At 49.2% G+C, this 25,095-nt stretch overlaps 1 protein-coding gene across 1 annotated transcript; it reads right to left on the bottom strand.

Moving 5' to 3' along the window:
• Positions 1-863: 863 nt before the first annotated feature.
• Positions 864-24,533, bottom strand: clstn3 (calsyntenin 3). The gene is made up of 19 exons (XM_069182380.1): positions 24,253-24,533; positions 17,766-17,842; positions 15,666-15,788; positions 14,978-15,185; positions 13,003-13,211; positions 12,079-12,228; positions 10,737-10,922; positions 9,769-10,059; positions 9,534-9,646; positions 9,040-9,199; positions 8,198-8,257; positions 7,869-8,017; positions 6,312-6,460; positions 5,435-5,658; positions 5,065-5,226; positions 4,800-4,945; positions 3,924-4,056; positions 3,328-3,512; positions 864-2,705 (listed from the first exon to the last, which is right to left on the bottom strand). Exons 2-19 carry the CDS (start codon positions 17,830-17,832, stop codon positions 2,550-2,552), a joined length of 2,871 nt encoding a protein of 956 aa, XP_069038481.1. The 5' UTR covers positions 17,833-17,842; positions 24,253-24,533; the 3' UTR covers positions 864-2,549.
• Positions 24,534-25,095: the final 562 nt, after the last annotated feature.

The following is a 25,095-nucleotide window of genomic DNA, read 5'->3' on the forward strand; positions in this document are numbered from 1 at the left end:
AGTTTAACAGATTTCTCCTGTTATTCATCGATAGTTTACAGCCATTGCCAATCTTTAAAAACAGGTGACTGGTTAAACTAAATGAACCGGGCACCAGGGTTACAGACCCCTGGAGTCACTGGACCGGGGTTACAGACCCCCTGGAGTCAGTGGACCGGGGTTACAGACCCCTGGAGTAACTGGACCAGGGTTACAGACCCCTGCTTTAAGAGGTTTAAGAGACCTTAAACAGATTGTCTTGGACAATCCCAGGGCCCTGTTTGTAAGAGACAGGACATGAACCCCGTTGTCCTGCTTAAAATCCCTCCTCCCTTTTTTTTTTGTGATATAAATCCGGCGTCTCCGGAGTTCCGGGCTCAGCTTTGGAAGATGGCCACCCGAAGGCCCGCCTGCTCCCAGGCTTCAGGGGCAGCAGGCACAGGCCCTCACCCCAGTGTCCTGACCTCGGAGCGCCTGCTCCCATCATGTTTTTAAATTCCCTGTTCCTGGCCCTAGTTCCCCGTTCCCTGGTTTTAATCCTCTTCTTCTTGGATGGATCTCCTGGCTCTTGTATCACGGACTGCGCCCTGACTACCCCCTTTTGGATGTCCCTGGAAGTGACACAGTCGCTGGGAGCAGCGCTGACCTGTGCTCTTTTCATCCAATCGGACATAACGAGCAGCTCACACCCGCGTCTGTTCAAATGCACGCTCCCACGCCTTGATTAGAGATTTCTCCGATTCAGTTCAAGCTCTGGGAAACACAACACGAAAACAAATCGCCAATACTGTAGACGAACGCAGGGCCGTTTTTTGGGGGGATGTCAGAAAAGGCCCTGTCGGACGCACGCGTGCGTGGATCAGTTCTACTGCGGAGACCAGCAGCTATTTTGACATCATTCTTGCATTTTGTTTTATTAGGAATCTTGTTTTACAAGAAGAAGAATAATTACAATAATAAGAGGCTTCTGCAGAACCGTGACGTCAATAAAACAAGGAGAACACTGGCTCAGATACAGACACGGTCACTGTACACCAACAAGGAGCGAGAGAGAGAGGCAGCAGTGGAGGAGGAAGAGACGAGGAAGGAGAAGGACAGATCGAGGGCCTGGGAGGAGGGGAAAATCCCGAGGTAGAGACAGGACTGAGAGAGACAGAGAAACGTAAAAAGAGGAGGAGAGAGAGAGAGGACAAGTTGTTTTTTTGTACCCACAGGAATGAACAGCAAGGTTAGTACACTCAGATCAAATTTACACGACGCTGGTCATTGCAGGGCGGAGACACACAACTCAGTTAAACACGCAACAAGCAAGATATTATTAGAATTATTATTATCTGCTAATAATGGGGGGGGCGGGAGAGCAAGTCATTGTGAATTGGCGAAATAAAAATGACAGTTCAACAAAGATCAGCGCCCCCTCACAGTTGCGGGGGAGCTGCAGCTAATAATAATAATAATAATAATAATAATAATAATAATAATAATAATAACATATTTTTCTATTTACAGGAATCAATACAATCAAGATCACCCAGTAACTGGGCTGACATTCTGAATAGAGAGTGTGTAGGAGGATTGTGTAGTCACGATTGTGTAGTAAACACTGAATACGAAGCACGATGTGGACAACAGATAGAGGTGAGTGAAGGGGCTTTATATATCAGCAGCTTTGTAGTAGTTTTTGAGAGTAGAAAGTGTGCGTTTACTGCCTGTGCTGTCCGTATACTGTGGATTCTGGTGTTAGATGGCCCACTAGAAATTGGTGTGTACTAGAACACCCCAGATTTACACAGGTGAGTGTATTTCAGACAAATTGTGGGTCAAAGACTCAGTTCCAGGGATTAGGTTTTAGATATTGTGCTGAACTGTGACATCCAGGTTGAATAAGCAGGGCTCGTGTGGTACTGATTGTATGCAGAGTTCATATTGTAGGTTATGTACGAAACACTGGGCTGTGCACGCAGCACAACACGGTGCAGAACCTGTTGCAACTTGTGTAGAATATTCTAAACGGATTGCCGGAAAGTAGCTACAGTTGTGGCGTGTGTGGATTGCATGGAACTCTACAATAGGTTGTGTATTATTGAGTAGATTATAGAATGAGGTTGTGTTGTGTGCGTGCCGGTGATGTTCAGCAGTAAGGGCATTTATACTGTTGTTTCTAGAGCTGGTCTTCATGAGTCATTCATGGGCTCCATTAATTTCATTGGCTGATTAATAAGGAAAAAGAGATGGGGGATATACTAAGGAATTGCTGAATAAATAACACTTGGAGACCGTAACAGGAGGATTAAGAAGCTGGATCCATTTTGGCTCAAAAGTAGGACAAAACTCCAAAACGAAACAAGCATGGGATGAGAGGAATAAAGGCCACCAAGGGCTCCAGTTTCCAATCCGACAAAATTCTCCTGTGCAGTCTGGACCTAATTGGCTTGAACGGTTTTTCTGAGGAAACAGAAGCCATTTGGGATACTGGGCAACAGCCAAGCCGTTATACAAAGTGAAGGGAAAACGGAGCCAAGATGGCCGCTGCAAGTATCCCAGTTTCTTAACTCTGCTGTGATTGGATATCAGTAGCGACGGGGGGCGTGTTCCCGGCAATCTCTCTTTATGATGATTTGCTGGTCGTCTGGGGCATCTCCAGGGGGGGATTCTGGAGACTCCTCCCCTTCCTCTTCTTCATCTCCATCCATTCCTCCGTCTCCTGAGACTCGAGACTCATAGGACTGAGAGATAACGGGGTGGGGGGAGAAACGGTAGACAGAGGCAGAGGTAGTGGGAGTTAATACTAAAACAAATGCAGAGACTGAATGATGAAAGTCAGCTATTGGAAGCTGAGCAGCTGTAGTGTCGGTGTATATTTAAGTGTATATATATGTTTTGGTGATTTAAACTATGTGGTCTTCATTATACATCACTATTATCACTATTATCATTGATCACAGGGTGTTATTCACTCTACAGCACTATAATCATTGATCTCAGTGTGTTATGCACTCTACAGCACTATTATCATTGATCTCAGTGTGTTATTCACTCTGCAGCACTATTATCATTGATCTCAGTGTGTTATTCACTCTACAGCACAATAATCATTGATCTCAGTGTGTTTTTCACTCTACAGCACAATAATCATTGATCTCATTGTGTTTTTCGCTCTATAGCACTATAATCATTGATCTCAGTGTGTTATTCACTCTGCAGCACTATTATCATTGATCTCAGTGTGTTTTTCGTTCTACAGCACTATTATCATTGATCTCAATGTGTTTTTCACTCTACAGCACTATTATCATTGATCTCTGTGTGTTATTCACTCTACAGCTCTGTTATCATTGATCTCTGTACCTCCATGGGGTTCACTATGATGGTGAGAGCAGAGTCGTCCCATTCGCTGCCGCCCTCTTTGGCCCCGCCCTTCTGCCCGTCGCTCCGGCGATGGATGGAGCGGATCCGGAAGATCCCGAGCACGACCATGAGAGCCAGGAAGCCCACGCACACCACGATGATCACCGTGGCGGCACCTGGCACCACTGCACGGGGGGAAAGCGAGAGAGTCAGGGAGTCGGCTGCTGACCGGAGTGGAGAGAGGAGTGAGAGTGAAAATCCCGCCGTGGCTGAACTGCAGGGCCCTCACTCGGGTCTGACACCCCAGTATCTAGTGTAGAAGACCCTGGTGCCTCGTTGGGGAGGGTGGTTAGTGCTGGTTGCTGATGAAAGCACAGGTGGAAGACTGTGTGTGAAGGCTTAAGCTCAGTGGGACATCTCTGAGTTTTTGTAGCAGAATGGGACATGGTTCTTCCGGATAATGGGAAGACTGACTGCCAGCCAGTTCTCCAGAGTGCTCTCTTGAGTAAACGCTTTTGGGTTTGACAGTTTCCTCTGTTATTAAAGCTTACATCCTGCACCTTAGTGATCTCTATCACTTTTTGGAGTGGTGTTACCTGAGTTGCGATGCGCGTGGGCCAGAGTGTGCCCAGCCAGCTCTCCGGAGTGACGAGAGGGGTGCAGGAATTGCTGAGAGGCTAGGAGGTGAGAGGGGTGGGACAGGCCATCCAGGGAGTGCAAGAAATTCACCTGGGAGAGAGAGACAGGCTGTGACACTATCACACTAGAGAGACCTGATTTAGCATACTGTGGACAATTATGGGCAACACAACACAATCAAACTGACAAGATGGGTAACAGCCAATATTTTAAACTATAGGAAAAACAAGACCGATCAGAATAACAAAGTGAGACAAGCATTTAAAAATCAATAGTTAATACATTTAACAGGCAATTCATACACTAGTGGTACACCTAACACAGACAGATTAATATAAACCCTAATAGAGATTACAGAGATATTTTAACACAGAGAGAGATTCATACAGACCCTAATATAGACCCTAGAGACACCCCTCACACACAGAGATTGTTACAGACTCTAACATAGACTCTAGAGACACCCTTCACACACAGAGATCAATACAGACTCTAATATAGACCCTAGAAACACCCCCACACATAGAGATTAATACAGACCCTAATATAGACCCTAGAGATACTCCTGACACATAGAGATTAATACAGACCCTAATATAGACCCTAGAGACACTCCTCACACACAGAGATTAATACAGACCAAAACATAGACCCTACGGACACACCTAACACAGAGATTAATAAAGACCCTAACATAGGCCCTAAAGACACACCTACAACCTTATTTGCACACATCTTCTCTTTCGGTCTCTTTGTCGCCCCCATCAACAAATCCATCTTTCATCCCACTGTCTGCCCTTGTCTATTTCCCATTGCCGCTCAGCCTCTCTAACCTCCACAGTCAGCTCGTTGCTGGTGTATCGCCCATTCATCTCCGAGCAGGACAGGCGGAACCTCCTCTCAAACAGTGCCGACCCACGGGCCAGCCGGTACCGCAGGGAGCGCAACACGTCCTCATACACAGAGATGGACTCTGGGCCTGAGGGATAAGATAAAGCGAGAGGGAGGAGGAGGGGTTACTCAGACACCCTAGCAGGAGACAAGAGAGAGTGGCAAGGAGGGCGTGACACAGACGAGGGGAATGGACGAGACAGGCACCTGTCAGTGCGATGTACGCCGTAGTGTTGGTGAGCTCCAGCCCCCTCTCCCTCACTGACTCCGCCTCCAGGACTAGCTCCTCCCTCTCGGGGTCAAGCTCCTCCCCCACCGGGGACACCTCACAGCCATCCAGAGTGTGGGCAACAGCATCTGACATCAGGGCTGTGTGTGAGAGGGAGAGAGAGAGACAGACGTTAACTCCTGCACCCTCCCCTCTTCTTTCTTCTCATTCCCGCTCTCTGCCGAGAGATCCCTTTGGATTCTCCCTCCATCCATCTCCCAACCCCCCCCCCCCCCAACCTCCCCATCTCTTCTCGTGGAAATACAGATGTCTTCCTTCTTGCCCTCTTGCCCCACTTCCCTCCCTCACCTCCTCCCTCCATCCCCTCGGCCGCGGTGTTGATGGAGTGGGAGAGGGAACACGTGATCCTCAGCTCGGGGAAGAGGGCGACCCCCCGGGCCGCCTCGAAATCCCCGACCGGCCGGACCAGGTGTCCCCCGCCAGACAGAGAGATCTGGGGGGCATCCGGCTGCAGGACCACCAGGTATCCTTCTAAGGGCCGAAGAGACAGGCAGCCCTCCTCACTGAAACACCTGAGAGAGAGACAGAGGGGTTACCATAGACACTCAGCTGATAGGGACCGACAGGGGCTTCCTACAACAGACAGCAATAGGGGGTTTTCCACTGTGTACAGCAGCAAAGCAGGGCTTTCATTTGTAAGCTGATGAACTCCATATTTATCGTCGCACCTCAATCATCTAGCCACCTAGTCTAGCAGCTTGTCACGCTGCTTAGATGATGTTAAAAAAAATTGCAAGAAAGAAGCCAGAGGCGAGAAAACGTTTTACAGCTGAATTCTGACAAGAGTTCAGCTGATCGGCTCTCCTCATGAGCTCTGCAAATGTGTCTGCCTAAGACTGGCTATTGACAACGCTGGGATCCGTCCAAGGACAGAGGTCAGAAATCAAGGGAGATGGAAGGAAGATACAGGTCAGAAATCAAGGAAGATAGAGGGAGGAGACAGGTCAGAAATCAAGGAAGATGGAGGGAGGAGACAGGTCAGAAATCAAGGAAGATGGAGGGAGGAGACAGGTCAGAAATCAAGGGAGACGGAGGAAAGAAGGTAATGCAGAGAGGCAGAGTGCTGACTGAAGAGAGATGAGGGGTCTCAGGGGTTGGGCTCCGGGGAAACAGGACCAGGATGAGAGGCAGAGGAGCTGGATGTGATGAAAGACGGGGATCGCACCTGAGGGAGGTGGCCAGTTTCAGGGGCCTGACTCCCGGCGTGGCGAACCGGAGCGAGTTCCTGTACGTCACCTGTTGCACGGCCCGGTTAAAGCTCTCTACGTCATCCCCCTCCAGCACCAGCACCGACTGGGAGGGATTAACATGGACCTGGAAGGCAGACAGAAGGGTAAAGAGAATCATCACAGACTCCCTGACATTCCCTCTGCAAAATAAATTATATTAACACTGATTGACTGGACACTTCAGCACAGAGACACTGACTGACTGGACACTACAGCACAGTGACACTGACTGACTGACTGGACACTACAGCACAGTGACACAGACCGACTGGACACTACAGCACAGTGACACAGACCGACTGGACACTACAGCACAGTGACACAGACCGACTGGACACTACAGCACAGTGACACTGACTGACTGGACACTACAGCACAGAGACACTGACTGACTGGACACTACAGCACAGTGACCCTGACTGACTGACTGGACACTACAGCACAGTGACCCTGACTGACTGACTGGACACTACAGCACAGAGACACTGACTGACTGGACACTACAGCACAGTGACCCTGACTGACTGGTCACTAAAACAAATCTCTTACATCATGCTTTAATTTCCACAGAACTAGGACTCTAGCCATCTCAGAACTTTTCAAATACTCTCTAGCTGATCCATGTGGCAGAGGTTCTAGAATGGGCAGCCTGCTATTCAGTGATGAGCCCATGTATCTGCAAATAAGCTGGATGGGCTCAGATTGAATCCCAATACAGAAACAACACTCGTTAGAGCTACTAATGATTTCCTGACAATGGGTTTTAATCCATTCTTGTCCATATACCTTATATACCAGAAGCCATATCACCCTGCAGCTCACAACTGACAACCCACTGAAGCTCAGCAGGTGTGAGCCTGGTCAGTACCTGGATGGGAGACTCCTTGGAAAAACTAAGGTTGCAGCCGGAAGAGGTGTTAGTGGGCCCAGTAGGGGACGCTCACCATGTGGTCTGTGTGGGTTCTAATGTCCCAGTATAGTGACGGGGCACTATACTGTAAAAGGGCACCGTCCTTCAGATGAGACATAAAACTGAGGTCCTGACTCTCTGTGGTCATTAAAAATCCTAGGATAGTTTCTTGAAAAGAGTAGGGGTGTTACCCCAGTGTCCTGGCCAAATTTCCCCCTGGCCTTTACCAGTCATGGCCTCCTAATAATCCCCATCTCTGAACTGGCTTCATCACTCTGCTCTCCTCCCCACTGAGAGCTGGTGTGTGGTGAGCATTCTGGCGCACTATGGCTGCTGTCTCATTACACAGGTGGATGCTGCCCACTGGTGGTGACAGTGGGATTCCCCATGACCTGTAAAGAGCTTTGAGTGGAATGTCCAGAAAAGCGCTATATACTGTAAGTGTAAGCAATTATTATTATGATACCATCTCTTTAAATTGATTAGAAAGGGTTGGTGGTAGTGCTGTAAGTGCTGGTCGGGCCTCTCCATGTGTTTTTGTGGATACCCTCACACACACACAAACGATAGCCTGACCCCTGACCTTCATGCCCGTGCCCAGAGACTCCAGGTCCCCAAAGTCCAGCCCCTCCCGGCAAGCGTACAGACATTCCACGACACTGTGGGGCTCCACACTGCCGGGGCGCAGGGTGACCCCGGCCAGGAGACCCCGAAAATGGGCTTGGTAATATCCTGGGAGGTGAGACAGAGAGATAACAACAATTAATTTCAACACAGCTATCCTGAGAGACAATAGGGGCACTTTGGATAGTGCAGTAAGAGGGAGAGACAGTACAGATGGTCTATTATTAATATACATGGTGTGTTTGTAGAGCTGGAAGCTGACCAAACAGAGAAGCAGTATTTACTCACCTGTTTCCCCTGTCTCTGCTAAAGTGCTGTTCTGGAGGTCTTTCTCTTTGTCATCGGAAACTGTAGGAGAGACAACGATATCTCCTTTATAAAAGAGTGCAAGGAAAAAAACCTCAATGGTCTAGAGATACAATGATAAGTTTGGGGCACAACGAGAAATGAAGAGAGATCTATTTAAGGCTGAAGATGGGGCGATGGGTGTCTGGAACAAGCTGTTTTGTTGAAAGTTTTTTCTGGGGTCCTTCGACAAGAGGATGGAAGACCTTCTGAGGGTCAGTCAGGCACCAAGCAACCGAGCAGATGAGCAATTCAGGGTCACCCTGGGGAGCCCGAGCCCATCCCAGCAAGCAATAGGCGCAAGGCAGAGACACACACGCACACACTCACACTCAACAGGGCCAGTTTTCCCAGAAGCCAATTAACACGCCAGCATGTCTTTTGGACTGTGGGGAGGAAACCGGAGCACCCGGAGGAAACCCACTCAAACACCGGGAGAACATACAGACTCCACACACACAGCACTCCAGGAATTGAACCCAGGCTCCCAGTTCTGCAAGGCAGCAGTGCTGACCTCTGCCCCACCATGTGCAAACGATCTTATTGTAAAGGGGAAGTCATTTTAGACAAGAGGCCAGATCTTGGTTGAACTACATTTCCCAGAAAAGACGTCCCATGACAATTGCCATTACACAATTAATATCTCTGGACAAGGAAGGTTAAAGCGTTAGACTCGATGATGGCTCTCAATGGCCACCCCATTGCCTATTGCCCCTCTTAATTCCCCCCATGTGGGGGCGATCCACCCCACTGCGGCAGCAGCAGTAAAGCAGTGGAGCTCGTACCCCAGCAGGCTCCGATGAAAAGCCGCGGGCGGGGGGTGGGGCTTCGCAGGGGGCCGTTGTCGTGGATGAGCGCGGGGTCGAAGGTCACGCCGTCAACGTAGAGCGTCACAGCAGGGAACTCCACGCTGACAACAAAGTGATGCCACTCGCCATCGCACACCTGAAACAGGGACGGAGGTGGCGTTATTGCAGACAGGAGGATCTGGGAGACCAGCGCAGAGTATACTGGGCTTTTTCCAGCAGCATCACTGCACAAATCACAGCCAGTTCGCTCTGTTATCCTGGCTAGTTAAAGGAGAAGGAGCAGCCGGGCACTCCAGTCCACCTCCAGTCCGGCTTCAGTCACTGCAGTGCAGCCCCAGCTCCAGCCCCGGCTCCTGTCCGGCTCCAGTCCGGCTCCAGTCCGGCTCCAGTCCGGCTCCAGTCAGTCAAATCCAGCTCCAGTCACTCCAGTCCGTCAGTAGCCCCACCAGAACAACCCAGTGCCGCCTCACCTGCTCCAGTTTCCATAGGAACTTGACAGGACGAGCAGCTCCAAGATCAGGCCAGTACAGGAGAGACAGACGACACCCATGCACAGAGAGAGAGTAGTGAGAGAACGAGTCATCTGCAGGAAGAGAAGAAGAAGAGGGAGGATCAATGGAGACACCCCTTCTGACAGAACACCAACACAACAGTACATTAACACAGCCCAGACCATAGAGGCCACTGACTGGCTAAGAGGCTCACCATTCTTGACAGTGTTGCAGACGATAGTCTCCTCCTCCCTCTTGGCTCCCCGTCCCGTATTGGTTGGGCCTCCCTGCAGGGCCCCGCCCCCTCTCTTCATCCACAGCTGCAGGGTGAAGTGGTCTCCGCTCACCATGGCGACCGCCCGGGGTGGCACCACGGCAACATGGGCGGAGTTGTTGAAGGAGAACACGAGCGACGAATCAGGGGAGGGCAGGGTGGGCAGCGCGGCGGTCCAATTGGTGGAAGGAGAAGGGGGAGGGAGCAGGTCCACTTCCCCTCGGACCGCCCCTGAGAGAGGCACGAGAGAGAGAGAGAATGAGGTTAACATGGACACCACAGCCTAGCAGCACGGCCAATGAGAGGGAGAGAAGGGAGGAGCTGCTGGAAACACGCCGAGAAATTGACTTACTTACTGGATACTACCATACATCAGCAACAAGTGAGAGTGATAAGGGGATTGAAGGGAAACTGCAGTCCCAGTTTCTCAGACTGGTTATTAAATCTTGGTAACAAAATAAATTCACTTGCAAAACTTGACAAATTCCAAATTAAGCAAATCATACTGTAAGTCGTCATGTTGTCACAAACCCCTGGTCTCGCCAAGGGGCGAGAGCGAGAGTTTGCGAGAATTGTGACGTGAGGCGGCCCTTCCTGCTCACTAGTCCCTGTAATGACTGATGTGCTGTGATGGACGAGCGAATAGGTACAGGTTGTCCAGCAGATACTTCCCCGCAGAAATATTCCAGCGTGATCTGCAGGCAGAGTTAACGAACAAGTAGTATCTGTCGACAAAACTCAAAGTGGAGAGCAATAGTTCTCCTGGGTTAAAAGAGAGGGATTCACAAGCCTGCTTGTTTACAGTGCAATAGGGCCGCTTCACCTCCCCAGAAGTTGCGTTGCCTCGTTCTGAATCGCCGAACGAGGGAGCGGGAGAGAGCGAGAGACAGAGCGCCGGCGCGGCTCACCGCACAGCCGCCGGACCGAGCGGTCGGAATAGCTGTCCCTGTCGCAGCCCTTCCCGATGTGGTTGGTCTGCAGCTCCACGGTGGCCTGGATGTTCCACACGGGCTCCTCACAGGTCTCCAGGTGCAGCGTGGGAAAGAGGGGCACGCCGCCGGATCCCGGGGTGTACTCCACCCTCTTCGACCACCCTGAGTGAGAGGCAGAGGGGTGGGGGCAGTGGGCATGACGTTCTGTGTAACGGAAACACGGCCCTTTCCTCAAGGGAATAAAGCCACTGTGAATCACTCCGGAGGAGAGTAAGACTATGGATAGTTCTGCTACAATGCGTGTTTTCACAGCACAGATGGGATATATATTTCCTATTGCTTAGCAACAGAGCCGAACACACACTGTGTCCGTCTTCACATTTTCCTTGCTTTTATTCAATAAATCAATGGGATTAAACACAAAATAAAACACTTGAGACCAAACAGCACAGAAGAGCTAGCAGTCACATAGAAAATGTTATGGAAAAATGTTCCATTGCAGTGTCTTCTAGATATCTACCCCCTGAATGTGTTTCAAAACCACTCATTTCTCCTTCTCTAGTCACACCTTTGAAATGCGGTGCTGCCTCTGTATGTCTGGGAATTAAAGGACCAGGGGGGAAACCCTAATACTGAAGCCCTGCAGTGTTCAGTTTTGCTGTCTGCTTTCAGATTGGCGCTCATGTCCACTGGCCAGCAAGTCCACAGTTTCACAGGACCACAAACAGGATTGTTGAGTTGCAGGGTGAAGGACTAACTCTGGTGTGCCACCAGGTGGTGCTGTGTATATTAATGATGGTAATCGCACACCTTCACAGCTGGTGGTTCTGGTTCAGTTTGGCCAGGACTCCATATTCTTTCATAATGGACTAGCCACACACTGGTGGACGTTTTCTTTTAAATAAGAATAATACATCTGTGTTAGATTAACCAGCAAAATTCAGTGCTGCCTACTTTCAAATAGGGAACCGAAAGACTCAAAAGAACTCAAAAGATGTGCTATGTCTGTTTATTGAAATATTTAAAATTGTACCTTGTGGAGGATAAGTTGTTTGTATGCGTGGACGACATATTTCTGTCTGTAAGTTATGCTCTCTTTCATCTGTCTGTCTAGGTATTTTGTAAGGCAGTTAAATCAGCTGTCATAGAGAATCAAGGAGCCCGTACATCACCTGTTTTTATAAACCTGATTCCCTTCACTATCTTTGGAAGCTCCTGAGTTTCAAAAGATGACAGCGCAGATGTCTGAAGAGAAAGACATCGTGGCAGGACAAATAATCAGTATTGCTGCCATGATTAAGGTCATCACAACGATTACCTATCCAGCCAGGCTTGCAGGTCGGCTTGACCTCCACGGTGACCTCGGCATCGGCTGTGGCTCGGCTCTTCCCACAGTCGAATGCCGTGACCGTGAAACGATAGAACCGCTGCCGCCGAGAGTCCAGGACCTCTGTATTCTTGATGTTCCCTGTTGGACAGCGGCAGAGGAGGAAGGATATTAATCAAGATCTGCTGACTGTCCTGATAACTCCAGAAATGAGGAATGAGTTCCAAGTCTGTACGGTGTGCTTGATCTCAGAACTCAAACCTATGTATAAGCTTTAATATCCAGGTGAATGTTTATGTATATAGTATTACCTGAGTGTAAGTGACATGTCTTTAAACTTCCCTTGGGCTCCTAATCCATTCATGTCACTCATTGTGTTGTGCCTCATCAATCCCTCAGCCACTGTTTCCAGCAACTCTTCTTTCACCCTTTCCCCCTGTTCCCACCTGCCTCTGTCCGCACTTTGGTGCTGTCTGAGGAACTCCGAAGTGAACTCTAGACAACTGTGAAGTCAAAGGATCTCTCTATCCCTCTGGTCTCACTCTGGTGCTGTCCCAGCTGCTGAACTCTAGAGGACTACAGTAGGAGCTCCCTCTATTCCTCTGGTCTCACTCCAAGACACTGTCCTTTGATGACTATGAAACTATGGGATCTTCCTCTCTCCCACAGCTGTGTGATGCTGACCAAGGTGCTGAAATCAAACTGCCCACGAGTGACACTGATTCTGCCCAGGGAACGTTCCCTCCTCCTCCTCCTCTATCTTCCTCTCTCCAATCTCTCCTCGATCCCTCTGTTTCTCTCCACTCCCCAGTCTTTGTGTGTCTAGCCCTCAGACCACACCTGCACCTCTTTTCCTCCCTGTCTGTAGTGTTGGCGTAGTGCTGTGTGCGTGCGCAGTGCGAACGTCTCTCTCACCGTCGTTATCGATGGCGAAGGGCACGTTGGGTGTGACAATGTCATAGAAGCAGATCTGGCTGTACTGCGGGGAGCAGTCCCCATCCAGAGCCTCCACCCGCAGAATTCGGTCAAACAGCCGGCCTTCTGACACTGACACCTGGTACTGCTTCTCCACAAACACCGGCGAAAACTCATTTACATCGTTCACACGCACATGCACTGTCGCCCTGGGAGATAAGAGTAGAGGGGTAGTTGAAGAGTAAAACTGTAGTAAATATGGACTTCAACATACGGCCTAGTGCAGTGATTCTCAGTTCTGGTCCTGGGAGACCGCTGTGTCTCCTGTTGCTTGGTCCTTCATCACCAGGGCTGATTGGCACTTCTCATTGATCTGCTTAATTTAGACTTTTTCTCACTTGGTTTCAAAACTATCCTAGCTAAATCAACTAATTTCAAATTCAGCTACAGAACTTTAGAGTTTACAATCCGTCCTTAACTCTCCCCCTATTTCTGACAAATAGACACAGGTGGGCATGACGCTGTATCAGACACGCCCACAGTGAGCATGACGCTGTATCAGACACGCCCACAGTGAGCATGACACTGTATCAGACACGCCCACAGTGGGCGTGACATTGTATCAGACACGCCCACAGTGAGCATGACGCTGTATCAGACACGTTCACAGTGGGCGTGACACTGTATCAGACGCCCACAGTGGGCATGACACTGTATCAGACCTGCCCACAGCGGGCATGACACTGTATCAGACCTGCCCACAGCGGGCATGACACTGTATCAGACCTGCCCACAGCGGGCATGACACTGTATCAGACACGTTCACAGTGGGCATGACCCTGTATCAGACACGTTCACAGTGGGCGTGACACTGTATCAGACACGCGCTCAATGACTGTTTGTTTGTTGCTTCTGCCCAGGCCCAGTTGATTACACTTTATCTCACACACCTAAATGAAGGGAGGTGGGAAACCAGGAGCAGGGTTGTCAACAATGACAAACCCCAATACAGCCCCTTTACAAGCTGAAAGACAAACATGAAAACGGAACTGAAACAGAAACTCGAGATCAACTTCTGCAGAGCAGAACCCAGAAAGCACACTGGTCCCACAGGGCGAGAACGGAGAGCCACTGCTGTAGAGAGACACCTGATACTGGAAAGCGGCTCCTCTCTCTCCCTGTATGTACTCCTCCCCCCACCCCTCTCTCCCATCTGCCCTTGACCTCCTTATCTCACTGTTCCCTTGGATGTTGCTTAGTCTCCTCCTCTTCTCCCTGTTCTGTACTCCCTCGCTGCAGATTCAGTTTCCTGAGCATTTTCTGCTCAGCTGAAGATGTTAGCCCCATATATTAAAAAGTACAAACATAAGGAGAAGCAGCTCCTAGACCTTTATGCACATATTTCTGGATGTAGACATTTGTGCATGCTCTGTATATACATAGATGCATTTTCTCATTTACAGGTATAATAACTAACACCGTGCCCAGAGATCTGGAGAATCTAACAACATAAGGCAGGTTCCGAATGAGAGAAGCCCATTTGACTCTTGTAGCTCACTGGGTTAGAAACTAAATCCATTTCAAAGATTTCAATTATTTTCTTGGAAGACGCCAGGGCTTTGGTTTCAGCAACACGCCTCGTTCCATATCCCCACACGTCTTTGTGTAAAGAAGTGCCAGCCGTTCTCGGTTTTGCACGCACGTCCTCTGGTGTCCTCCGATTGGTTGATTTTGAAGAAATCTGGAGCCCTGCGGTATCTTTCCTATTTCCTCTCCATTTTCTCTTCTTCTTTCCTTCCCCTATACCTTGTGTGCAGAGGCGCTGTGTTGCTGCGCCTCTCTCTCCTCCTTGCCCTACAGCCTCATCCTCCAGCTTGGGTGCAAAGTGGCAGTGTTACCACCTCCCCCTCTCACTGGCATCGCTCCCTCTCTCTCTCTCACTGTATCAGACACGCCCCCAGGGGGTCACACTCACTTGTGTGACTTCTTGCTGTTGGTGCCATCGGGCCCCTCCCCACAGTCATACGCCTGCACGGTGAAAGTGTGCTCTCTCTGGCTCTCGCAGTCCAGTGGCTCCTTCGCCCGGATCAGGCCCTCTCCGGTCGTCTTGTCCAGGACCACCGCCTCGAAAGCACTGGAGCCCGACCCGCCGCCGCTGTGCACCCGGAACCCGCAGATCTCCCCTGGGACACACCGAGAGCGGGAGAGGAACAGGTTAATAAATCACGGGACCACCCGCAGAGTGCCTGGAGAGTACTAGTCCTTTTTTTCGACCCTAACATTCATTCGACATCGTTTGCAGGTGTTTTGTTTCCTGCAAAACATTTCCAGAGATCGGCACTCTTCTCCTCCTTTTGCAGAATCAGTTGTCCCATAATCTGGGTTTTGTGCCTCATCAGTGGAGTAAAGCTCAAGCAAAGAATTTGCTCGGAATGGCTCTTATGGCAGTGGCAGAGCAGTAGCCGTGGTGTCAGGCGTGGGATTGAACTACAGACTGCTGGGAACAAGCCGGTCACCTTGACCGCTGAACCACTGAGCCGCCTGGCTTTAGAAAAAATGAGACGCAACAAAAATGAAAAATGAATTGATTAGGAAATGGCAAACAAAAATGGTGGAAGATGTGCAGTGGCACAGAAAGATTCGCAGGTGGGATGAAACTGTACCTGCGTAGTGCAGGGGGGCGTCTTTGTCCAGGGCGAAGAGTGGGGGGTTCAGTAGGACCGTGTTGTCGTTCTCCATCACTATCCCCTGGTACTCGGTCTCGATCCACGGCTTGTGCTTATTGGCTGGGCAAACAACAAAGGGCATGCTTATTGGCTGGGCAAACAACAAAGGGCATGCTTATTGGCTGTCGGCTGAGTGGTGTCCTCACCGGCTGAGCAACTAAAATAAGACATTGCTGATTGGCTGAGCACTGAACGAGAGAGAAATGTCGCAGAGGGTTGTGTGGCGGAACATTCAAGGACACCCTACCTGCTGGCTAAAATGTTTTTAAAGGGTGTGATTTCACTAGCGGAGGAAAGAACACAAATCAGAATTATCAATGAAAAAATCAGTAAAGCCCGACAGAACTCGCGTGTTAAGCAGGTAAAATGCATACCTTTTACCATGTCAGTAAGCCCATTGATGGGCCCTTCCAAAACCTTTAACTGATATTGTTATCCACTACGTCTAAACAAATAAAAGAGAAATATACCGCGAACACAGGACCCGGCGGCCTGAGGTTTATAATTTGCCACTGGGATCGGGATCCTATGAAATTTTTCATCCTGAAAGCAACGCGACTTTCACAACGCAATCGTACACATGCTGCCTATAGCGCCTTTCACGATGTCTTCTCCATATAGACAACCACTTCACAGAGGGAATTAACCTCAGGGGGTCGGGCCGCGGGAGGTCAGAATGGGCTCTCTCGCTGACAAGTGTGGCCACGTCGACAACCGATCGCCCCTCGCGTACAAGAAACCCAATTAGCACCTGCTGCCCGGCTGAGCCGATCGCCGGCATTGATTACAACAGATCTGACCCCCCCACAGCGAAGACATCTTGCGGACGCTCTCTTCCATCAGACCTGTTTTCTCTAACCCTGCCTTCTGCTTCTGTCCCATTCAAAGAGCTTCGGCGCGGGCACTGCCAAACGAAGGGGCTGCCCAACACTGTTGCAACAAACGGCAAACATTGCCGAGCATTTCGGACTGTAACACAGAGGCTCACTCTCTGCTCCTCGCGCTGCGACGGGCTCTAATGAGTTTCCTCTCCCAGTAGGATTGGAAGCTCTTTTGCCCCTGGCCGGTCCGGGGATTCTGGGATTCGATGTGTTATTTTAGGGGGAGAGTGGTTTGTCTCATCCCAGGGAGGTGCATCTCCGTCTGTGCCTCTCCCCCGCTGGCTAGATACTCTGTCCCTCCCTGACATTAACCTTCTCCCTTTTCCCCGTCCAATCCTGCCCCCTCACTTCAGATTACGCAGTATTACTGTATTAATCTTCCCATCAGGCAGAGCGATTACATCCTGGATTACAGGAAATTTCCCAATAAAAACACTGTTCTCATTTCCCCCCTCCCTCCAGTGCTCTTACCTTCTTCAATCCCTCAATCCCCTGTCTCTCCCTCTCAATCTGTTCCGACCGGATCCCACCCAACAGATTGGTTGTGGATCTCTGAGCCTGGACTCTCTCCTCTCTCTTCCCCCTCCCAGATCTGCCCCTCTCTCGTTCTCCCCGTTTTTCCATCTCCTTTCATTTCTAGACCACAATCTGCCCCCTCTCCCCCTTTCCGGGGCGACTGCCTCTCCACATGCATTGCAATCAACAGCAGCCGAGCATTTTATTATGCGCTGGTAGCGCGTGCAAGAGCCATCGCCAAAACATCAGCAATAACTGGTAACCATGTTGCTCCTGCTACAACTAATCTAACTGGCAGGGCGGCAGTTAATCTGGACAGTTAATCGAACAGGGCCACTGATACAGACACCACCGCCGCCACAGCCCACGCAGAGGAGGATGAGACGGTCAGAGATCGCTGCTAATTAACCTGGGAAGGAAATGCATGATATTTAAACCTCCGCAAGCATTCATACAGCCACTGTGGAGAACACCTTTGGCAGTTTGCCAGTCTTTGCTTTCCCTTTTCCCAATAATTGATAGGAAACACGAGATGGAACCGGGCCTGCGCTGGCCCAGAAAGGAGCCATTTGGTAGTGATGGGGGGGGAGGGATGAAGATGGACAACTGGGATTCCGTTCCTAAATCGGGCTGATCTCACCTTTGTTGCAGCGGCCGGCTGGAGCCAGAGACAGGAGGAGGACCCCCAAAACACAGAAGCTGCCCATCCTGGTGACACTGAGGAGAGAGGGGCACAAGAGAATGAGTGAGGAGGGAGGGGGGAATCCATTCGGTTTAGGATCAAGAATGAGGTGTGTGTGTGTGTGTGTGTGTGTGAGAGAGAAAGGGTTAGGAAGAGCCAGCACAGCCCAGGTGCACTTTGTGGGTCCCCGATTCCAGATCATTCACGGCGTTCAAGCGTTTTGGGAGCTCAAAGGAGAGGTTGCACAAAAGGGGGTATACTTGACAACTCTACAGCACAAAACTATAAAAAAAAAATTCAGCAAAAATGATGGATTCGGTTAGGGGTGCAGCTCATTAACTGATCAGCCGGAATGAAAGCTCATAGAGCTCGTTTGTTCCTCAATAAAAAAAAATCCAACATCTGACGTCACACTGCCGTTTGACTCCCCGAATCAGCGAACACAATAAGGTCTGTCATCGTTCTTCCATCTTTTTCCTAACCTCTTCATCCAGTTCGGGGTTGTAAGGGAGCCAGGGTCTATCCCAGCAAGCACCGGGCACAAGGCAGGATACACCCTGGTCAGGACACCAGTCCACTGCAGTGTGTCATAAATCCGAATAATAAAATGAGCGTACTTTGTGAGGATTCCTGCTCATCCCTTATGCTTTGCTGCCTTTTTATGGAGAAAATCATGTGTGACAGGTGTAGCGGAGATACTGTGGTGACATCAGTGCCCACACTGCACGTAGCAGGGTCCCCAGCTGCCTGGGCTGGGTGCACTCTCCTTTAGCTCACCCGGTTGGTGCCCTGTTGTGTTACGCCAGAGACCCGGGTTCGCGGCCCAGGTGTGGGGGCCGGAACAGGCGGCGGGGGGCACGACCCCGCGCGGAACCGTGACTGTCACCCACGCAGCAGGCTAAACTCTGCAGCGGTGAACTGTCATCTCTATTTCCTCAAGGACTTGCACAAATTTCTAATCCCGCTTTTCTCCATACTGTGCTTGTCCATGCTAAAGATGGAAAACTACCAAGACGATTAATATTACCCTCTCTCTCCTTGTTTTCCATTTAACTTCGTAAACCTAGCCTCATTGCGCCATTTCTCTGAATGTGGTATTCAGTGATGCTGCGGCACTCAATCATTTGGAGGAAATGAGTTACAGCTGAACTACAGCAGAACTAGAAAGCAATCTATTGTTCTTCAAGGCCAATGCAAGACAAGTGAAGCATCTGTGTAAATATTACTGGATGGTTTGTACTTAAATAGCGAGTTCCTAGCAACACAATGTCACGTGGAAGACAAAATGCTGTTCTGCCAGCACAAATGAAATAAAAGCTGGTCAGAAGTGAATCCATCTTCTCCATAATCGGTTTTAGATACATTTCGAGCACATCTAACATGCCCACGGGTGGCACAGAGCGTCTAACACCCATGCTCATGAAACCCTCCAGTTTGCTCAGAGTGGAAAGACTCCAGAGGAAACAGCGGAGCTGGGCAGTGCCTTTTGACACTTCTGGAGCCGAGTGGCCTGATTTGTTGTGTAGGACACACTCATTTGTGCACACGGCTCCAGACACAAGTGCTTAGAGCCCTGCTGTTTGGGGAACCGACAGCTGACTAGCATGAGTGGGTATTCCCATTGGATCACCGATAGATACAGTGAGGTTTAACATCACGTGGATTATATGGAGAGCAACATGGAGGTGCAGTTGTTGACTCTGCTGCCTCGCTGCACTGGGGACCTGGGTTCAATTCCTGAGGTGCTGTCTGTGTGGAGTCTGCATGTTCTTCCCGGGTTTCTGTGGGTTTCCTCCCAGACTGGGAGAGACTCGGGCTCCCCTGCGACTGAATACTGGATGAAGTGGCTCTAACGGACGATCACATGGAGTTGCAGCCGGCCAGCAATAGCGAGGACAGTGCTTTCCTCCAGACTCGGCCAAACACTAGAGGGTGCTACAGCCTCTCTTGTTTGTGTGCAGGTTCACATGTGAAATAATCATTGACTAATTAGTTCATTAGTGAAGGGGCGAGAGTTGAGCCACATTCTGACGCAGGGTTGACTAAATTAGTTTGCAATATAAGTGGGGATAGGTCCTTGCACCCATCAGGACTGTTCTATTGGTGGGTCAGAGTCAGGCCTGTCGCAAAAGAGCACAGCTTACAGTGAGCTACCAAAGGAAGACTTTACATTCTGGGATTCTTCAGGAACTAGACAATTCTATGACTGGATGAGCTACTAAAACTAAAAACACATGAGGGGCTGAACAGATCTTCTCTCATGGGGAACCTTCTTCACCGGGCCACAGTGTTTCACCGTTACCTGTCTACCAGAAGGATGTCCTGCCAAGATCTCAATGAGCAGACTCCGTTTATTCCGCTGGAATGATTCCCGATCGACCTGGCGGGTCAGACATAGCCAGTACCCAGCGTGGGCTGGTTCACAAGAGCCTCCCACAGGGAAAAAACCCTAGATGGATCAGACTGCTGTGCAATGGGAGTCTGACTGGCTCTCTGCTTCTTCTGCTTTGTCTCCCCACCTCATGAGGTGTTAAGAGAGAGAGAGAGGGGAAAGGAGAGAGACATAGCTGCTAAAGTGATTGTTGATTTTGACTGTGTTCCCAGAGAGGGACTGCAGTGCTTGTCTGTTTGAAGTAACGTCATAGACTAATTAATATGGAAACGTTTGCTTTGCTATATTGGGTTGGTGATGTAAATATTTACTGATTGATTATGGTTTTTACTTTCTCCCCGTGCCCAGTCAGGAGAGAGAGCTGTTCCTTTTCCTTAGTGTGCGACTACTTTGTCTTTTGCATAAATATAAGACCATAAGCAGGTTACAGATGAGAGCTTGGCCCATTTAGCTCATTTGCTAGTTTGTAAACCAATGATCTCATTCAACTGTTTCCTACAAGAAGCTGGGAGAAGTTTTGGCCTCAACAACATGACTGGGTAGTTTGTTCCATACCCCTGCCACCCTTTGCATACAGAAATGCCTCCTGTTCCATTTCTCATTTTAAGGCACTTTCACACAGTGCCCAGTTATGTCCTCTGGTTTCATGTTTCACTGTTAATTCTGACGGTTTTGACTTTTTTTACCCATGAGGAATTTAAATACTTGTAATGGTTTCCCTCATGATTTTCTCTATTCAGCACTATAAAGCTTCTGTTCCTTCAGTGTCAGGCATTCCTTTAAGCACTGGAATGTATCTCCAGCACAACAATATTTTTTACAACACGACGACTAAAACTATACACAATACACATATCCCTCAGTTTACAATTCACTCTGCTTCGAGTGTTTGAAAAGAGGAGAATTGTGTGAGCTAGGTACTGTAGGCATTCTAACAAAGAGGGTAAGAAAGCAATCATCAACTACTGTATGTCTACCACTTCAGGGTTCGGTGATTCTGCCCCTAAAGGGTTTTCCCACCTACTGGGTGGTAAATTGCAGTCTCCCTTCAAAACTATGTCTTCCAAACAAAAAGTCTGAATTTCATGGGACACTGTCGAATTCTAATTACTATGTGCATTTGGTGGTCCACCACACGCCTAACACTATAAATGTGGAATGTTTGTTGAACAGTCTGGTCCAGGTAGTTTCAGAGACTCTTGATTGTTCAATCTTTAGTTCCTGAACCTGAACACTATTTTTGATCTACAGTGCTATGCTACCAATCACTTTTTAAGCTTTTGTGTCTCACCAGAGCACCTTGTGTTAATCTCTTGTATTTTCAGTTGGCTATGTTTTTGTGATCCCAATTGTATCAGAAATGCTCTCTAAAACCCTAGTGTCTTCATCATGAATTCTGGTTCCAATATTTCTAGCATCTAAAAACCTGGTGCTTTGCTTTGTCTTATTCTCTGGCTAGCTTTTCTCTTCATTTAACCTCCCTTTGGATTTTCTTGGCTTTCACACTGCCATTGTTAATGAACTGGTGCAGAGCTTAGTTAATTGCTGTCTTGTCTGCTGTCATACTGGAGCAGTAGTGTAATGGATCAGTCCTCCGAATAAAATGGAACCGAATTCCATGGCATCCATCCATTTTCTAACCACTTCTTCAAATTCAGGAGTCTATCCTGGCAAGCAAAGGGTGCAAGGAAGAGTACAGCCTGGACAGGACACCAGTCCATCACAGAGCACACACACACACACACACACACACACACACACACACACCAGGGCCAGTTTTCCCAAAAGTCAATTAACCCACCAGCATGTCTTTGGACTGTGGGAGGAAACCAGAGCACCAGGAGGAAACCCACACAAACATGGGGAGAACATGCAGACTCCACACAGACAGCACCCCAGGAACTGAACCCTGTACCCCAGTGCCGTGAGACAGTGGTGCTCACCCCTGCACCACCATAGTGCCCAAATGAAATACCCTTTGAATTCAATTGTGTCATCGATGTGAATTGAATAAGAGCTCCAAATTAGTGCCTCACGCATATTCTACAGTATAAATGTGATCAGTTTATCACCATCCAGTGGATAAAAGTGAAAATTAAATGGGTGGGTATTTACATCTTAGAACCGGAAGCACTTCTTTACACAATGGGTAGTGGAGCGTGGAACAAGCTACCTGGACATGTTGTGGAAGCCGATGCCCTGGTTCCTTCCAAGAAACAGCTAAATGAGATCCAGGGAACAATGAGCTACTAACGATCAAATAGTCTGGATGGGACAAATTGTCTTCTTTTGTAGGGTTCTTAGTGGATGGTGCTTTTCTACTATATCTGATCGTAAATTAAATCAGCCATATCAGCTAACAAATAATAATTGAGGCTTGGTAATATCTATTAGTTTTGCTATTAATCGACCCTAAAAGCCAAACCATTCACCAAAGCCACAACATTAAATTAGGAATGCAGCTGGGAAACCAGTTTCTACAGCTCAAGACGATAAATTTATTCTCCCAAGCAGAGAGCAGACGATTCGCACTGCAAAACAGGAGAGAGGAGATTTTCTGTCAAACCTCTCCCAGCTGAAATCTTTCACACAAACAACAAAGATGTTAATGCACCGTTTTGTCCTTCAACGAGGATTCAGTAACACCTCAAAAGAGCGCTGTGGTGCCCCAGTCTGAAACATCATCGCCTCAATCTTCTCTCTCTATACAGTACGTGACAAACATCAGCAGCAACTGTCCGTTTCCAGCTCGGTTTTAAGAAATTTTATTACCCATTTACAATTTCTTGCATTAGGAATTTGTCTTTTCACAGACCCCAGCTTCTCTCCCTGTCTGTGCGTCTCAGGTCAGAGCGCAGGGTCAGCCATTTATACAGCACCCCTGGAGCAGCTGGGGTTGAGGGCCTTGTTCAGGGGCCCAACAGAGTAGGATTCCTCTGCCGGCTGCGGGATTTGAACCGGCAACCTTCCAGCCACAGGCACAGATCCTGAGCCACAGAGCCACCGCTCCGCCCTTCACATTTATATAGATCTGTATATATGTTTTGTAACATATATACAGATATTTACGGAAACCATCCATGTAGACACTATCTGGATGAGATCGGCAGATCAATTAGTTACTTAACTACCAAACAGGCTGGATGGGTCTCCTCCCGTTTGTAACCTTCCTATGTTCTTACGGAGAGACCCAGGTCATGACCTTGGATCCCAGCATATGGACCATCTCTATTCTGCCTTCAGTTTTGAATGGCAATGATCATAGCAGGCTTGGTTCAAAGGTCAGAGGGCACTGGTGTTCAGAATGGGGGGGGTGCTTATAGGAGAAAATTTCTCTGGTGAAAATGCTACCATGATCCTGCTACAGTGTGGGGTGCTGAGTTTGGAAATGGATTATGTCAGTGCGATGCTCACTGGGACCTCACACTACCGCTGACACAGAACGGGTCAGGCTGCCCCCCCCCTCTCTGTGAGGGGGAGCGAGAGGCTCAGAAAGTCGTTTCCAAAGCGGTCTCGCGCCCTTGGGGAATCTGCACACAGGTATATAAAATTCCCAGAGGTACTTGGAGAGAATGCCCCTATTATATTTCTCAGGCATTTTGCAAGTACAATGGGGACTCTGCGGTGACAGACTCACGGCACGGCTAACAAGCCCCTGCCTAACGCAGTCGCAATTGCGTGTTTGTCATTTACGTGCGTACAGTACACATTTTAATACATGCAGAGGCGCATATATGTAATTATGTGCGCCTATATGCGTGCAGTGATCGCGGACAAAATGAGCACAGCCACAGGGGGGCAGATGCATATTTAGACGAGGCAAGGACTCGGTGCTAGAAACATCCATTAATATCTGCATAAATGTTAGCTCCGTGTTCCAATAAATTCACCCCCATCGATACGAAGAGCCCGTGCGCAGGAAGACCCCTATACGATTTGCGTTCCCCCGTTTTCAACCGACAAATTCGGGGGTGTTTAGGTCCGCACACACATTTAGAAATACAGACGCACGCAGCTCCCGTCATCGTTTTCCCATTCTCGTTTGTTCCTTACCGTTCAAATTGGTACCCGAAGCTCCTCTCTCCCTCTCTACCACCGTTTCTCTCTCAGCATCCGTCTGTCTGGAAGGTCTTAGGGACGCGCAGCCTCTCCGCCTTTCCTACGCGCAGAATTAACCGATGGCTTTATTTGCAATATTATTATTTCGCCCTGCGGTGAGTTTTAGTGCCGTCGTGAGCGGCGCTGATAATGGTGGCGGTCGGTTTCGGCAGATGCTCGGTGTCTGAAGGCTCTACAGCTCCGTCTACCCGCCCACACTGCGTCTCTGCCTCCCCCCTCCTCTCTCGACTCTCGACTCCAGCCCCCCACCCCCCCCTCGCCCTGGCTCAGGCGAGTGCCCCGTCGCTGGGTATCGGCTGCGCTTGCAGCAGTCTCTCCAAAGACCTCGCTCGCAGGCCAGTGAACAAGAAACACAAGGCGTGTGTGGATGTAGAGAGATGCACGGACAGAGGGACCAAGTCCAATAACAGAAGAGCATGCTAGTTCCGTGAGCAAGCTGGGGGATGGATACACACACTAACCCATAGCTCACACTGACTGACACACACACACACACCCATAGCTCACACTGACTGACACACACCAGCATCAATCCTGCAGTGCTTGGGCTTGCTCCATTTTGTGCTCGGTGTTGTGCTCCAGCCCCATTAATCTATGTAAAAGCTACTCTTTCCAGCAAGCACCTAGTACCTCAAAGAAAAGCAGCACCTAGCCAGGTGGAGAAAACATCAACCAGGCTGCAATTACAAGGCCATCAGGTCAGCCGTAACAGCGACTCCTTGCATTTATATCTGCGCTCTTTTTCCACCCCAGCCCACAGCATACAGGAGGGACCTG

This window comes from Lepisosteus oculatus, chromosome 23 (genome assembly GCF_040954835.1).
Source record: "Lepisosteus oculatus isolate fLepOcu1 chromosome 23, fLepOcu1.hap2, whole genome shotgun sequence".
Classification (NCBI taxonomy): Eukaryota; Metazoa; Chordata; class Actinopteri; order Semionotiformes; family Lepisosteidae; genus Lepisosteus; species Lepisosteus oculatus.